At 38.2% G+C, this 16,785-nt stretch overlaps 1 protein-coding gene across 1 annotated transcript; it reads right to left on the bottom strand.

Moving 5' to 3' along the window:
* Positions 1-4,568: 4,568 nt before the first annotated feature.
* LOC135480937 (uncharacterized) lies at positions 4,569-16,702 on the bottom strand. Its single transcript, XM_064760868.1, has 9 exons — positions 16,689-16,702; positions 13,354-13,513; positions 12,422-12,604; positions 11,773-11,866; positions 10,570-10,630; positions 9,993-10,196; positions 7,880-8,027; positions 7,557-7,644; positions 4,569-6,999 (listed from the first exon to the last, which is right to left on the bottom strand). The coding sequence occupies exons 2-9, from the start codon at positions 13,472-13,474 to the stop codon at positions 5,220-5,222; spliced, it is 2,679 nt and encodes an 892-aa protein (XP_064616938.1). The 5' UTR covers positions 13,475-13,513; positions 16,689-16,702; the 3' UTR covers positions 4,569-5,219.
* Between the last annotated feature and the right edge of the window lie 83 nt (positions 16,703-16,785).

Genomic DNA, 16,785 nt, shown 5'->3' with positions numbered 1-16,785 from the left:
GAGTTTAACAGTACAATTAAATGATATATAAATGCATGGAAAGCACAATGACAATCAGACGACAATCAGTCAGCTTATTATAATGTACATGAATGTGATCTATAAAAACTATCATACATCACCACCAGTATTTAACGAGGAACCGGTATTCAGGTAGACAATGGTCGAACCTGTACTAAATTTGAAGGATGACGTACAAAAATGCTGGATGGCTGTACAGCATACATAACAGGGGACAAAAACACTTCAAAACTTACGCCTTCCTCTGTCTCACTATACAAAACATAATACTGCATTTTGTCAATTGGCTACTTTACATATTTAGATACTGTAAATTTAGGTAAATTTTGTGAGTCTGATATCACTACTGTTTACACCTTAAGCTCTACTTCACAACTGTTTACATTTTGTGAGCTCAGTTCCGCTCCTGTTTAGATCTTGACCTGTTTCACTACTCTTCACCTTTTGTGAGCTCAGTTTCATCTCTGATTACATCTTGATGTCAATTTCACATGTGTTTACATTCCGTAGGCTCCATTCCATTTATGTTTACATCTTTAGCTGTTTCACAACTGTGTACACTTTGTGAGAACAGTTTCTCCACTGTTTACACCTTGAGCTCAGTTTCTCCTGTTTACATCTTGAGCTCAGTTTCTCCTCTGTTTACAATTTTTAAGCCCTTGAAGGCTTGTAGTTTTATCTAAAATTAAATGTAATAGCTTGCATTTTTACACATAAAAGGACTGAAGAAATGACATGGTGTAAACAAAATGCTAAGTACCACCTCATTCAACAATGCACAATTTATTGGCAAAACACAGAAAAACCTTATCAAAATGTATATACCCAATTGTATTGGCATAATAAATTGGATGGGGAACAAAAATAGCACTTACATATGTCACACAGTGTGACCAGGGTATCTACATGCATCACTCAAGACAAGGTTCTTGGCATTACAACAGAGGATCTTTTCCTACCTAACAGAGTTCAGATTCAAGCTGTAAAGGATGTTATTCAAGCCTTTATTATTTTCCAATGTTTTTTTTTTTCCAGAACAATATCACATATCCATTCTGACATGAACATTAACTTTTAGATAACTATGGTTGTTAACTTGACACCAAAAACGTCTACTGGAAAACTGGCAGAGAATGGTACCACCATGGTGCCAGATCTTATATCAAATCTAAATGGCATCAAAACTGATCAAGATGATGGTTATTATCCAGGCAGGATCTTGTCAATATGTGCTGATGTCAGTCAAATACTCTGGGGTGTCATATGGCCAGAATGAGGTCATCTCCCCAAGTGTGAAGTGACTGGGTTAAGGACAGGTTACAATGCTAGTCCTTTTAATAAGGGGACTAAGGATGAGACAGTGATAAGTTGTTAATGCTCTGATATCTGTTCACCGTTTCAAGGTGAAGGGACATACGTGTAGGACTAAAGGCTCTCTGAAAGCCAAAACATCCAACTGACAAGCATCTAAATACACTACAGCGCAGGACGAGTTCCAACAAAGGGACATTACTCTGCTTGGCACTGTTGTAAGGTAAAAGAATAACAAGCTATGTGTACTGCATTAGTGTTTGGCCTTGGACCTGAAGCAATAAGAGCGAAAAAAAAAAGATATCCCAATACATTACACTGTACTACATCACACCACCATGTATTACATTACACTACATTGTGTATGTATTTCATAACATTACATTGTATTACAATACATTACTTCAAAAGTATTTCTTAGAAACCAAAACTAAGAACATCAAGCATATATTTGTCTACATTCCAACCACTAAAACTATAGAGCACCAAAACAAAGCTTAAAAACTAAAATCATACAAAAATTTTATATAGAACCAAAACACATTTGAACAGTGATGTATATGAAAGAGCAAAATGAACTTAAAATAATCTCCATTGAAAATCAAACATTATCTTATGGTTGCCTTTACTGATTAAAAATAATTGTCTGACGTTAGTTTTACTACTAATATTTCATCTATGCTCTCACAATATGCAAATTTAAAAAATAATTTAAAATCTAATATTGCTGTAACACACTTACCTATTCAAAATAGTTTAGAATTCAACTAATTTGAATCCTATATATTCACAAACAAATGCAATTTTACAATAATGCTTTTAAAAATCTACTCACGCTTTTACAAAACTGCTCATGCTTAAAAAACCAAAATCTGAAATACCGATCCACACACAATTTATTTACAATGTTAAAGTCATTCTCACATACCATTTCTGTCTCTCACTTTCACTCTGAATAGGGGTGCAACATGAATATTCATTTATTTCTTGAACATGTTTATTTATTAATGCCATTTTCAATAATGTTCACTTGATATTTGACGGTTGTCTGACCTACGGGAAGAGAATACCAGAGTAAACCACCGCCTTTCAAAACCTCCTCCCATGATGTCACCCTCAAACTGGCAAGAACTGGATTTGGATTTGTCACCTCACTGGCTATGAGCAGGCAAAAGCCATTAGTTCCCTTGGCTTGTGAGGGCCCTGGCACCATATTGACAGATTGGTATGCGCAAAGACAATTTGTTCATGACTAAGGGTACTTTTCAATAGGAAGTGTTGCTTAACAACAAAACAATATAACAATGAAACTTTTGGAAGCCACGTGATCGTATATATGTAAAGTTTTTATCAGGTCAAAGGCGCTGTTGTCTCACCAAGGATGTCCTTGACTATCGTGTACATCTTGAATACCTACTGCATAAACTCTTAATTTTGGAAAAAAACAAACACTTAATGATTCCACAGTTCAAATTAGCTAAGAAAGCAACTAGACATACATGTATTCATGTACATATATGGCCCTACATATGGTAAAACTCACAAATGATACTTAAAAGCACCACAATTTCAGACAAACAGAAATGGATTTCTTTCTTCTGACGTGTCTGACCGTTATGTAATCCTATTACCTGTTTTTAGTTATCCAACAGAAATAAAATTAGTGCCGTAAAGAAGGTCCTTAATTATATTCAATATGCTACACACACAGGACACCTGCACAGTGAAATCCAAATTTTTACCCTGATCATATATGCAAACAATTCTCCTGAACAGCCACCGCTACGAAGCATGGCAAAACATGAGAAAATTTAACCTCATACAATTCTGCAATCTAGATTTCAGAGACTGTATGTTTAATACCACACTTTGCATCTAAAGCTTTTAAACAATGGCTTACGTTTGTACATAATACTTTTGAATTGCTTCAACCATAATTACAAATAACTTCGGAAGCCTGAAGTAAACATCAACAATCATGTTGCAAATATAATACTATTTTTAAGCACGGATGTGAAGACAGCGAGTGTTAGAAACAGGTAACAACTGGCTACAACAGTTGGACAAAAATTTATAGCAAATGTGTGATTCTGGAAACCAAAAAAAAAATATTCTTCTCAAAACAGAGAGCATTATAAAACAAAACACTATTTTTGTGCACCAATGTGAACACACTGATTGTAGGAACCAGGTGACAAAAGGCTTCAATAAATGGCACAAGATTTATAGCAACAAAACAAAAAGGTGATTTTGGAAGACAATAAAAAATTGTTTCTTTTCAAAAATACCAAATGCATGATGAATTATTTACGAAATGTCATTTCTTACATTTACAACGGTGGTAACAGCTACAGAGTTCACAGACATTTACCAAGTAAATAGTTTTTGTGATCAAATAATGGAACATGTGATTAGAACAAGACTGTTGAAGGTGTACATGTACTAGAAAACAAATTTAAATTTGCAATAAGTGAGACATGTAAGTTGTTTTGCCCTTAGGCCCCATTGTCAAGTGAATGACTCATGCTAAATGAAAACATGTCCAACATTTTACCCACCGATAGAAGGACAAGCAAACCAATGGACAGACACAAAGAGTGGATTAAAGAACTGCTTGTCACAGCTAAAAACAACTGTTTTAAGACATTCAAATCAACACGATTAAAGGTCAAGAAAACACTAAAATGAATTATACATGTATGTCAGATGAAAGACCTTTAACAGCTGTCCAGGAAAATAGTTCAATTTATTTTTCAAGAATTTTTCCCACAGAACAAAACAGTTTTAAACCATCAAATTCTATGATCGTCTGGAGTGACCCAGTGAGTCATTTCAGAGTCCACAGGGTGAATGCATTCATAGATCTGTATGTATATGCATTTTGTATGATGAAATCTTGCAGTTTATGAGTGCTATGTGGCAAAAACCTAATGTGACATAGTCCTAATGTGGTCAGAAAAGGCCACCATAGAGTCCATAGTTTCAAATGCATTTTTCTTGGTTGAAAAAAAAAAGAAAATTAAAAACTGAATCAAATTAATCTTGTGGACAGTGTTTAATGGTCTTCTATATGACATATATTTCTAGCTAGTGTGTTCTTTGCCTTTAAAGACTTAAAGTGCCTTTAACGAACATAGAAAGGACGTCCCTGTTTTTTATGCATATAGGCATCAAACAATTACATGAAAGTGGCCTCAATACTGCAAGTGTTATGTCCCCATGGTGGTTATTTGCCCAGAACTTCACATCATTTGATAGATTTGCAAGCTGTATGTACTGAATTTTCATCAGCTACCTGCCCTCCTATACATGTGCTAACTCATTTACTGGTTGATCAGTATGTTTATTTATTTATTTATCTGATTGGTGTTTTACGCCGTACTCAAGAATATTTCACTTATATGACGGCAACTAGCATTACGGCGGGAGGAAACCAGGCAGAGCCCAGTGTAAACCAACGACCATTTGCAAGTTGCTGGCAGGCCTTCCCACGTATAGCCTGAGAGGAACTGATCAGTACAGAAAAAAACTATAGGAAGTGATGTGATTTACCGTTAATCAAATAAAATTTCACGTCACTTCTCACTCACTTAGAACAGCAGGGTGATTAGCTGGGGGAAAATTCCATGAAAAAAACATAGGTGATATCACAAAACATTCGTCATTCACTGTGCACAGTGGTTTCCATAAGTAAAATGACATTGAACTGTAAGCCTTCATTCACAACGTAATAATAGGAAATAATTCACAAGGCTTTGTTCCTTATGCTGGGCTATCAATCATGTGATAGCACAAATATTCATAAAGCTTTCGTGGAAGTCATACTAATAACACAACACAAAAACTAAGCCTACACCAGATTTCAGCACATTTCGCCCCACAAACTCTTAACATGCCGTTTCTGTTTTCTTCTCATCTGGAAGACTGGGTAGTCGCCGTCCTGCCATGACGGAGAAGTTCTTCCTTCTGACTGGCAGACTGCGAGAGTCATATTCCTGTGGTGACATGTGACCATTTGCGTACTCTGACTGCCATGGCAGTCCGCGTGATCTAGATGGCATCCCCTTTGAGCTTGACAAGGTACTGTGTGACTTTGGAGAGGCACCAGGTGACCTTGAACTAATACCTCTTGACCTTGAACTTTCACCTGATGAACTTGAACCCACACCCGGAGAGCTTGAATCAAGATTAGGTGACCTTGAACTAAGCCCTTGTACTCTTGGTTTTACATTTGGTTTTGACACTGTTGCAATTGGCCTTGATGGTGTTGTGGGAGAAACTGATTCCTTTATCGGTGTCGGTGATGTTGCACCTGGGGACCTTGACTGAGGTGGCGACGATGCTGATGTTGGCGACACAGAGTCGCTCAACTCACTGGTCTGTCTATTCAGGTTAGAATCCACAGACTTGTGTTTTCTGAAAGATCGAGACTTTTCTGACATCGTTATCCCTTTTATGCTGGCAGATATGCTGTCCTTAGACCCAAAACTTGATCTGCGAAAATTTCGCACAAAGTTTGATGCTGATGGTAAATCAGAAGAGCTTTTCGTCACGCTGTTGGAGCGAAGACGCAAGCTATTGGACCGACTTCTTGGGCGCTCTCCTTCCAACAAACTCTCATTCCCGTCGCCTGAAGCATTGTTTTCCCGACTCAAATGCCTCTTCAGCGCACCAGGCAAAAGACTGGCCAGTGATCGAGTAGGAGATTTTCCTAGGCTGGTTGATTTGAGGGATTTATCTCGTTTAGTAATAATGTCTTTACTCTCCAGGTCAAAAAAGTTTGGGTTAGACACAGACCTACCCAGATATGGCTGCTTTGTATTGTTGTTGTGATTGTAATACTGTGGCAACTGACTTGCTGGCAGAGTGGACGGGTCGTACAAGCTAGTGTTTGTGCGCTCTTTCTTCACAAATCTTCGTCCTGCACGAGGTTCTGTGGCGTACTGCTTGTTCTCAAAAGGGTCAAGGTCATTAAATGGTTCAGGGGTGGTCTTGCCATCATTTTCATTGTTCTCGTTGTTGACATCAGCTCTGTTCATGTATATGGTTGTGTGGAAGTCACTCATGTCCTCACAGCTCCGCGACTTCAAACGCATCATCCTGTAGCGAGGATGTGGTGATGTTGTTGCACCATCTTTATTCTTTGCACGAGGCGCCAAAGGAGGCTTGCTCTTCTTCTCACTGACAAGACTGTCATCGTCTACCTCCGATGCTCTTGGGTTTAGATAAGACTGATCCTCTTTTGGCAAAACTGGCCCAAATTGCTGAACAGACCTTGGAGGTGACCCAAAAACAGAGTTGACCTTAATGCCTGCGTAGCTCCCGCCACTCACTTGGGTCGCTTCTCCAAAGGAGGGAGGCGGGAACCAATCTTTGTTGCTAGGTGACATTGGTGTCACACTAATTGAACGGCTCAAGGTGCTGTTTAAGTTCTCTGTCGACTGTCGCATATCAAAGTATCCATCAACACTGTCCATGTCGCTGATACCCAATGCAGCTTTTTCCTCACTAGCAGACTTCGCCGCTTGCGATTTGAAGGGTGCAGGAACGGGTGGCCTTGCTGCTAAAACATTACAGTTTGGGTCGGCTGATCGTGGTTGTAAAAACATTTCATTGGTCAACTGTAAAGATTGCGGAGCAGCCCTACTGGTTATAGGATGTAGGTACCTAGAGAAACGAACAATACTTTTGGTTCAACAGAAAAACAAGCAAACAACAAAAATACATAAAACCACCCTCTCCCTCAAATTAAAGTTAGCATCTGTGACTCAAAGGGAGCCCTAGAATCTCTCCATTCATGGTTTTATCCATTTATCACGCAAGCTTATATGGACTAATCATATTTATTTATTTGATTTACGGCAAGTTTTACGATGTACTCAAGAGTACTTCATTTACATGATGGCTGCATAATGGTGGACAGAAACTGGGCAGAGCCTGGGGAGTTCCACAACCACCCACTGGTTGCTGGCAGATCCCTCATGTACAACTGAACAAGGAGCGAACATGAGTTTTGACCCCAGGACTAATTTGAACTTCACAATCAGTAATAAAAAAAAAATGAGGAAATGAGGTCAACGGCCACAAATAGCAGTCACCACAAATGAATTTCCAATGATGAAAAGCTGTAGAGTTTCAACGGGATATACATTTACATTCACATGGCAAATTTCACTAAATTCTTGTCTACATTATTAACCTAAAAGTCTGATGAGTTATCTCACCCTAATGATTCTGTGTCATTTCCACCAGGGGGAGCTCTAGTGACCAGGTGTGGTACAGTTTCCTGACCAAGGCTGTCTTCTGTAAAATCTGAAGTTAGCTGATTTATTAGTACAAATTTGTTCATAACGGCAAAAAGACAAGACAAGAGATCTCTATCCTTGGCAAACAATAAAACGATCATCAAAACTTTGTCACTAATGACTTCGGAAAACTGAACCATAATAAAATGCATTTATAGCCTAAGGTTTACAGGTACATGCATCATGAAAGTATAATCTTAGGCATATCCGCAACACAACTAATATTAGGCTGAGCTGCTTACCTTCAGCCCTGTGGTTGTAGTTTTGCAGCGTAGCCTGTGACAACTCTGTACACTGTGACGTATCTGTGGATACTGTTGTCAAGGCATTCAGGCGATCTCGTTCTAGCTGTAGGTCATGAAACTGCTCCTGGTTGTTTGGATGGCGACCCTAGGTAAAGGAACGAGAGATTAATTTACTGATGGACAAACTGACTGCTGGACTGATTTACTGACTGATCGACTGACTGACAGGATGACAGACTAATTTATACACTGACAGATTGACTGATAAATTGACAGATTGACTGATACACTGACAGACTGACTGATACACTGACAGACTGATTGACAGACTACTGATAGGTACACTGACAGATTGATTGATACACTGACAGATTGACTGATACACTGGCAGATTGATTGATACACTGACAGATTGACTGATGCACTGACAGATTGACTGACAGACTATTGATTGGTACACTGACAGATTGATTGATACATTGACAGATTGACTGACAGACTATTGATTGGTACACTGACAGATTGATTGATACACTGAGAGATTGACTGATACACTGACAGATTGATTGGTACACTGACAGATTGATTGATAACTCACAGATTGACTGATGCACTCACAGATTGACTGATACACTCACAGATTGATTGAGACACTGACAGATTGACTGATACACTGACAGATTGACTGACAGACTATTGATTGGTACACTGACAGATTGATTGATAACTCACAGATTGACTGATGCACTCACAGATTGACTGATACACTCACAGATTGATTGACAGACTATTGATTGGTACACTGGCAGATTGATTGATAACTCACAGATTGACTGACACACTGACAGATTGACTGATACACCGACAGATTGATTGAGACACTGAGAGATTGACTGATACACTGACAGATTGACTGATACACTGACAGATTGATTGAGACACTGAGAGATTGACTGATGCACTGACAGATTGACTGACAGACTATTGGTTGGTACACTGACAGATTGATTGAGACACTGAGAGACTGACTGATACACTGAGAGATTGACTGATACATTGACAGATTGATTGAGACACTGAGAGATTGACTGATGCACTCACAGATTGACTGACAGACTATTGGTTGGTACACTGACAGATTGATTGGTACACTGAGAGATTGACTGATACACTGACAGATTGACTGATGCATTGACAGATTGATTGAGACACTGAGAGATTGACTGATACACTGACAGATTGACTGATACACTGACAGATTGATTGAGACACTGACAGATTGACTGATGCACTGACAGATTGACTGACAGACTATTGGTTGGTACACTGACAGATTGATTGAGACACTGACAGATTGACTGATACACTGACAGATTGACTGATACACTGACAGATTGACTGACAGACTATTGATTGGTACACTGACAGATTGATTGATAACTCACAGATTGACTGATGCACTCACAGATTGATTAAGATACTGAGAGATTCGTTGATACACTGACAGATTGATTGATACACTTACAGATTGATTGATACACAGATTAAATGATAAACTGACAGACTAACTGATGCACTGACAGATTGACTAATACACTGACAGACAGGACTAAATACTGACAGACTGATTGATACAGAGGTTGACTGACTGATCCATAGACTAACTGACTGACTGATTAGTGGACTGATTGGCCAACAAATTGATGGAATGATTAACTGACATGTGCTGATTGACAGAATGATTACTGCTTAAATGACTGACTGACTGATAGAAATATTGATTGACCATGAAAACACAGGCCAATAACTGAATGTAACAACACATTGCAAAAAATAATTTTTCCCTCATATATTAAATATTTCTTATTTAATCTCAGTTCAGTCTCAATTCATAACTTCAGTTTCACAATCTGTTATGTCATCAACCCAATATTTGATACACTTTATTTATCATCATAACAGATTAGCAGTTCCACGTGTAAAATTATTTTTTCATGTTTTTTTTTGTGGAGGGGTGGGGGGGGGGTGTCGTCACTATCCAGAGTACATTTTATGGTCACTTATAATCGTCTTAATAATGATTTAAGCAAAAGCTAGTTCCTGCACAAACCTTGAGAGCCGCTGTCGCTGCTAGCACGTACTTGTCCAGCAGATCATACATGGCATTGTCTTCTCCTGGCCTGGTGTTGAACACATAAACCCCATCCCCCATCGGGGCAATCCGACCTGCCTCCAGGATAAACTGTCCATTAGAATTACTCTCGTAACACCGTATGCACTTGAGCGGCCACTGTGCTAGCACAGCTCGAGAATTCTGGAAGAGAATGTCACCGATTATTAATGGTCTGAATTCAGCGTTTTTGTAAATATTGTTGTCTAAGGGTTGTAGTGCCACTGACTGAGTGAGTGCTTGGGGTTTAACGTCGCACTTAATAATTTTTGAGTCATATGACGATGAAGGAGTCCTTATAGTGTAATGTGCCTTCATGTTGAAGGACGGATTTCCCACGCCTTTTTATCTAGTGCTGCTTTGCATCACATACGCTGAATTAAGCAGAGTGTTTCCCTTGAATAATGCCAAACTTTAGGTGAAATGCAGCTATATAAAAACATGACGGCTTTGTTGTAAATAAAATCAGTTTTTTGCATGTAGGTATTTATGTCGCTTCCTTGTAGAAGCCCTGTACCGGCCACGATGCCACAGGTGGGGGAGCTTTGGCTTCGGAGGTGGTAGATCCAGGGTCAATCCTGGGTCACACCTAAGACTTCAAAAGAGGAAATTGTAGCTTCCTCGCTTGGCGTTCAGCGTTAATGAGAAGTGCAATGACTGGTTGACGTCGCAGTCATTATTAGTAAGTCACCCCACCCGGGCCATTATACTGATACGGGTCAACCAGTCATTGCACTTCTCACTAACGCTGAACGCCAAGCGAGGAAGCTACAATTTTCCTCTTTTGAAGTCTTAGGTGTGACCCAGGATTGACCCTGGATCTACCACCTCCGAAGCCAAAGCTCCACCACCTGTGGCATCGTGGCCGGTACAGGGCTTCTACAAGGAAGCTACATAAATACCTACATGCAAAAAACTAATTTTATTTACAACGAAGCCGTCATGTTTTATATAGCTGCATTTCACCTAAAGTTTGGCATTATTCAAGGGAAACACTCTGCTTAATTCTGACTAATTCATTCACCTTATAGAGTCACGTAAGACTTTTTTGTGAAACCTGATTACTTTCTTACCAGGAAAACATATGTGTTGGCATCAAAAAACATCATTTTAAGCTCTCAATGTGCTGCTGAAAGTGCAACGTTACAGGCCAAACTTTAGGTGAAATACACCATGTGCCTGTTGCCTTATTTAAGGGCCACTTTCAAAAACCTTTGTTAATGAATGTTTTCTGCGGAATCAATGGGGAGGCGGACAGAAGAAAAGCTAACAAATGAATAACTGTTTGGTTGTGGTGTGGTTGAGTGATTATCTCCCCTTTTTCTGCATCCCTGTAAAATGCACCCATGTGTTAGAAATTTAAATATCATGCAACACCACTTAGTTTCTAAACTGCAAGTCTGAGGTGTGTGTTCGCCAATGAAATAAGGTTGAGTCACAAAACGTTTGCTATCTTGATATACTTCATTCCATGGTGCTCAGCTTAACAATAGGATCCAATATAAATTCACCAGGGGTAATTTACTAGGACCGAGTAAGGTGTCTTATCTGGTGTCTTCTTCATACAACAGTATTATGCTTACTTTGCAGTGAGGAAACACATCATGACATAAATGGAATAATAATGAAAACAATGTTTAACAGAAACATTAACTCTCCCCTTAATAGTCTTAAGGGGAGAGAACTAGACAGGGATAAGTACCTGAAGTGCCAGAGTTACCCCCATGGGGCAATATGGAATATACAACAAGTACCACGAGATCCTATTCTTCTGTGAGCTTCGGAGTTTTCTGGTTCCACAATGAAATAATCATCTGCCAAAAACGAATATGAAAATGAAGAACTGCTACAAACTGTCAAAAAAAGGGACAATAAGAAGTGTCCACATTGCTATTTCTGTAGGTAATAAAAGAGGCATTTTATTTTATTGAATTTTCACCCTTGTCTTGGCATTATAAGACATTTTCAGTAAAGGGCTTAAGATTCACAGTCATTTACAGCCCATCTGGGTTAAGTCATCTAAATTTAATCAAGTTAGTGATGTCCAACATTATCTTCCTTAATTTACCTCACCATATTCGTTCTTTAAAGATTTGTGTTGTTGCAAACTTTCCTTCATAGATATGCATGCTTCACAGTCTAATGAGGTTCCACTTTACAATGGTTGACTGGCATCAAAGTTGCTGCCACTGATGTGAGTCCAAAATAGCGTGGCTTCAGAAAGCGGCTGTAGTGATAAGTATGTGGCATACGGAACAAATTTATTTCACAGAAAATTTCTCAACAGGGCTATTCTGCTCTTATTCTGTATTGTTATAGTCAGATGTTAATTCTTAAGCTCCTACATCGATACATGTGCATAACCTTACCAATAACATCACCAGAAAGTCTGACTTGACTCTGTAAGTAGAAGACAAACAAATCCATGATTTTTTGTTCATCTGCTGAGAGACAGAGATGTCTGGCTGGCGTTATAACCTCAAACACATACGCCCGGTTCTTGGCATTCATGCTTTTCTCCACGCGGAACGAGGGGCGTAAAGGTATTTTTCCTAAAATACAACACAAGAGAAATAAATACAAAATCCAACATTATATGAGACATAAATACTAAGTCAACATGATATGAGAAATAAACACGATATCCAACATTATATGAGACATAAATACAAAGTCCAACATTATGTGAGACATAAATACAAAGTCCAACGTTATGTGAGACATAAATACAAAGTCCAACATTATGCGAGACATAAATACAAAGTCAACACATGACATGAAACATAAACAGAAAGTTATCGAACACAGTCAGCTTATTACAAGAGAGACAAAACATAAAATTATGAGACTTTGCATAAAGTCAACAAGTCACGCCAGACATGACATAAGTCCAATGACATCACACCAGGCATTACACAAAGTCATCGAATACAGAACCATCAGAGACAAACATAAAGTTAACAGGTAAAGTTAACACGTCACATTATAAAGTCTACACACCAAAACACACAAAACACATCACACAAAGTCAACATATCACATGAAATATAACACAGTTGTTCCAGTTGTTCATAAGTTGTATAGATAACTTTAATAAGGAAATGATGCACCACCATTAGGAAACATTAATTACCAGAAAAATAATGAAGAAAAACTTTTTCACATGCATGCATTTTGTGAAAATGAGAGATGAATTTCTGACATGATGCACTTCGCCAAGCAACGAGGTAACTGATAATCTTTCAAATTTACAGCCAGTGGCTAACCTGCAATTGCTAAGATTTGTGAAAAACTGGCTTACCTCTAGGAATTGCATTTTTGTTCTTGGGTTTCTTGTTGTGATACTCCAGGTAGGGGATGTTCCCTTGTTTCCTCAGCAAGAAGTATTTGGGTTGCCATGAGTTAGAACCTCCAAACTTCATGGCTTTCTTTCGAGTCCCCCTCAGTTTCAGCAGTGGGCACTGAAAGCCAGACAAATCATATGTATGAAACAACATGCTTAACATGTCTGGTGATTAATGTTGATCAGAAATTTATTACATGTGGTTCAACGCCATGCTTACTTTTTTCACTTATATAAATGGCAGTCAGTTTTGAATGGATTGAGTAAACCTGACATACACACCAAATGACCATGCTAGTGAAAGACAACCGGTCTTCCATAAAGGTTAGGCAGAACAACAGACCTTACCAGCATTGTCAACTACTTACAGCACTAAATATGGTTTTGTAAGCATCAAATCGAAACTGAAACCAAGTCCACCCATGTATGTTGACCTCACGAGGATTGTAGAAAGTTCAGCTTATGTGACAACAGACATGATATTCAGGCACATTTGCTTAAAAGCAGGCAGATGCTGACCCTAATAATAAGTTATGTTTTTTTTTCTAGTCTCATTTTTAAGAGTCAATTCCAGAAGGGGGATAACTTGATGGTTTATTAGATTTATGTTGCAATTAAATGCGAGGTTAAGCTTTTAGCTAAACTAAACCAACTAAATACAGCAACACATTCCAAAAGCAAATCTTACATATTTACACTTATGGGTGGCTCTTCAGAACACTTCCCAGCAGGGAGGGGATTACATGTTTACATTTATGGGTGGCACTTAAGAGCATTTCCTAGCAGGGAGGGGATTACAGAATAAGGCAGAAAGAGATTGAACGCAGCCTGTTAAGCTGACTGAACATCCACCTGTCCCCCGATGTGTGGGGGACTGGGGAGGTGAGTGGCATTTGTAGTATTAAGACAACATGCAGACATGTGTGCAAAACTTTAACAATAAAGTGGTTTTAACACAATTTTAGATTGAAAGATTCATAATGGATAATACATAAAGATAGGTCATGGAAGTTTGTAAGGCTGGAAATTATGGTCAAAGTTATGTTTACCAATATACATGGGACAGGCCCTGAAAGTATTTACACTGGTAAAGACTTGACTTCATATGATTTAGTGACATGTAATGTTTAAAATGTAGTCAAAATAGAAAAACTTGAAACATGAAAACACAGATTGAATTCTTCACATAAAAAATTAAAAGCATAAGATTCATATTTTTATATACATATTAGACAGAATTAAAATATTTTACCGCTTTCCAAAAAAATGGCAAGATATATTTCAATGCTGAGAGATTTTTTTTTCTTCTTTCTTTCATTAAACTGAGCTGTGAGTATTACGTCATGTATTCTAGTTAGTTGGACATGTTAAGTTAAAATGTGCACTGAAGCAATTCTGAAATGGGCATCCCCACAACTACAGTGTAGTAAGAAGATAAACTAAACCATGATTATCCTAACAATCCAGAAACATTCTGGATTACCTGCAGGGTAAGTCTGGCTTAATGTATTAGCTCACACTTTGTAATTAAATACAATTCTAGTTTTATTAACCAAGTATGCTAAATATAAACCATGTGAAAGGCCAAAGATTAAACAGCTGTTCCATGTCGCTTACTATCCCAGTTTAATCGGAGAAAGGGTTAAAATATGTTGCAAAAGCATGAGTGAGAGCCAAGTGGAATTTACCTTGTGACCAGCACAGTTGAGCATGAACTGATGCGACCGACCCTTCAGTCATCAACATTTAATTCAGTTATGAGTGATGTACCTACATGTACATTACAAAGAAAAAATCATCTTAGGAAAAATGTCCTCTATTAGTTGCTGTACATTTACATGAAAGTAAATGGTATAATAGTTATGGTATGGTTTCCTTTATTGAACTGAAGGGCCAACCAATATTTAGAAGTAAGAAAGACTACTAGATCTCATAGGAAACTTGTCCTACTGGCCAGCAACATACATTTAGTAGGTTATTTGGAACCCTGGTTTACAAAATTTTCATTTCTAGGATTAAATGAGCTGAATTAATTCAACTGTCCATACCATAGCATTAGATAAAACATTTTACTTCATTCAAGAATTTATTACCCCCCTCCCCAACTTCTGAACTATGTTATTAGTAGTCAGAGACTTTGGATTGCCTGACCATACAATCTGTTCCCTGTAACGGCACACAACCCAGCCAGGTGGCTGCTAAAAGCATTTCTGGGACAAAAGGCTAGCAGAGGTTGTATCAAAAACTATTTAATGCTTATTTGGATCAACTTGGGAATTTCATTTGTGTAAATGACAAAGAATCATATTTACATAACCCATGTGTAGACAATGGTGATGTGATTAAGCCAAAGGGTATAGCAGGGGGTAAAGCCTTACAAGATGGGTGGGTGTGGGGTAGAGATTTGAGTCAGTGGGACAGATAAAAGTGTGGGGGTTGGGGGAGGGGACAGCAATGGACAAGCTGGCGCTAGCAGACATTTACTGCTTGCATATGTGGATATATATTAAAATATTAAGTTTCATTTTTCAATTTACTTATGTATATTAGGTTAAGAATTTTAAAATTATAATATTAGCTCGAACAAGTTACCAGTTAGGAATTAAGAATAACATCAATGAGGTAAATCAAATTAGAGAGATCTACATGTGTATATGATGGGAAATAATACTGCCTGAGTGTAAATTTGTAAGTCCATTATTTTCAGGCACTGATTGATTAAAGTTTTATAACCATCGGGCAGTGACAGCAAATAACAGGCTGGCAGTGACATATACAACAGAAACATAAAATATATTTTAAAAAACACAAAACGTGTACTGCGTCATATACAGAAGTTCTTTTTCATTTCCTGCACCTTCATTCAATGTAATAACGGATTCGTGACCTAGTTTTCAGACCGAAAATAGACTGATCTAATGACCCGAACAAATCGGTCAGTTTGACCATTGAATCGCTAACTTAGGCCAAAGTTCTAACTGTCATATAATTTTTACATTCGTTCCACAATATATGATAACTTATGGGATAAGGGAGAACAAAATTACGATAAATTATAACTTTTTAATTGTCCTCTCCCGGATTGAACCCAACCCATCTCAACACCGGGCAAAGCTGAACAGCGACCTGTTGACGTGTTAAGAAAAATCACCACTGTCCCTATATTCCATGATTAACTTGTCAATACCGTATCATAATTAGACTCTGCTTTCTGTCCTCCATTCGTGTCAATCATAAAATAAGGCTTTAAGTCGGCCAAAAGTACTGAAATGTACAGTTAAAAAGTTTCTCACCTCAAAGATGACCTCGTCTGCCACGGCCGCCATATTGTTTATTATGGTCTCGTAACGTTTTGCGTGTCGCGAGAAATAGCGAGACTATTATATGGAT

Source organism: Liolophura sinensis, chromosome 13, assembly GCF_032854445.1.
Source record: "Liolophura sinensis isolate JHLJ2023 chromosome 13, CUHK_Ljap_v2, whole genome shotgun sequence".
Lineage (NCBI taxonomy): Eukaryota > Metazoa > Mollusca > Polyplacophora > Chitonida > Chitonidae > Liolophura > Liolophura sinensis.
Note: the sequence above shows the minus strand (reverse complement) of the source record. Positions and strands in the feature narration are given on the sequence as shown.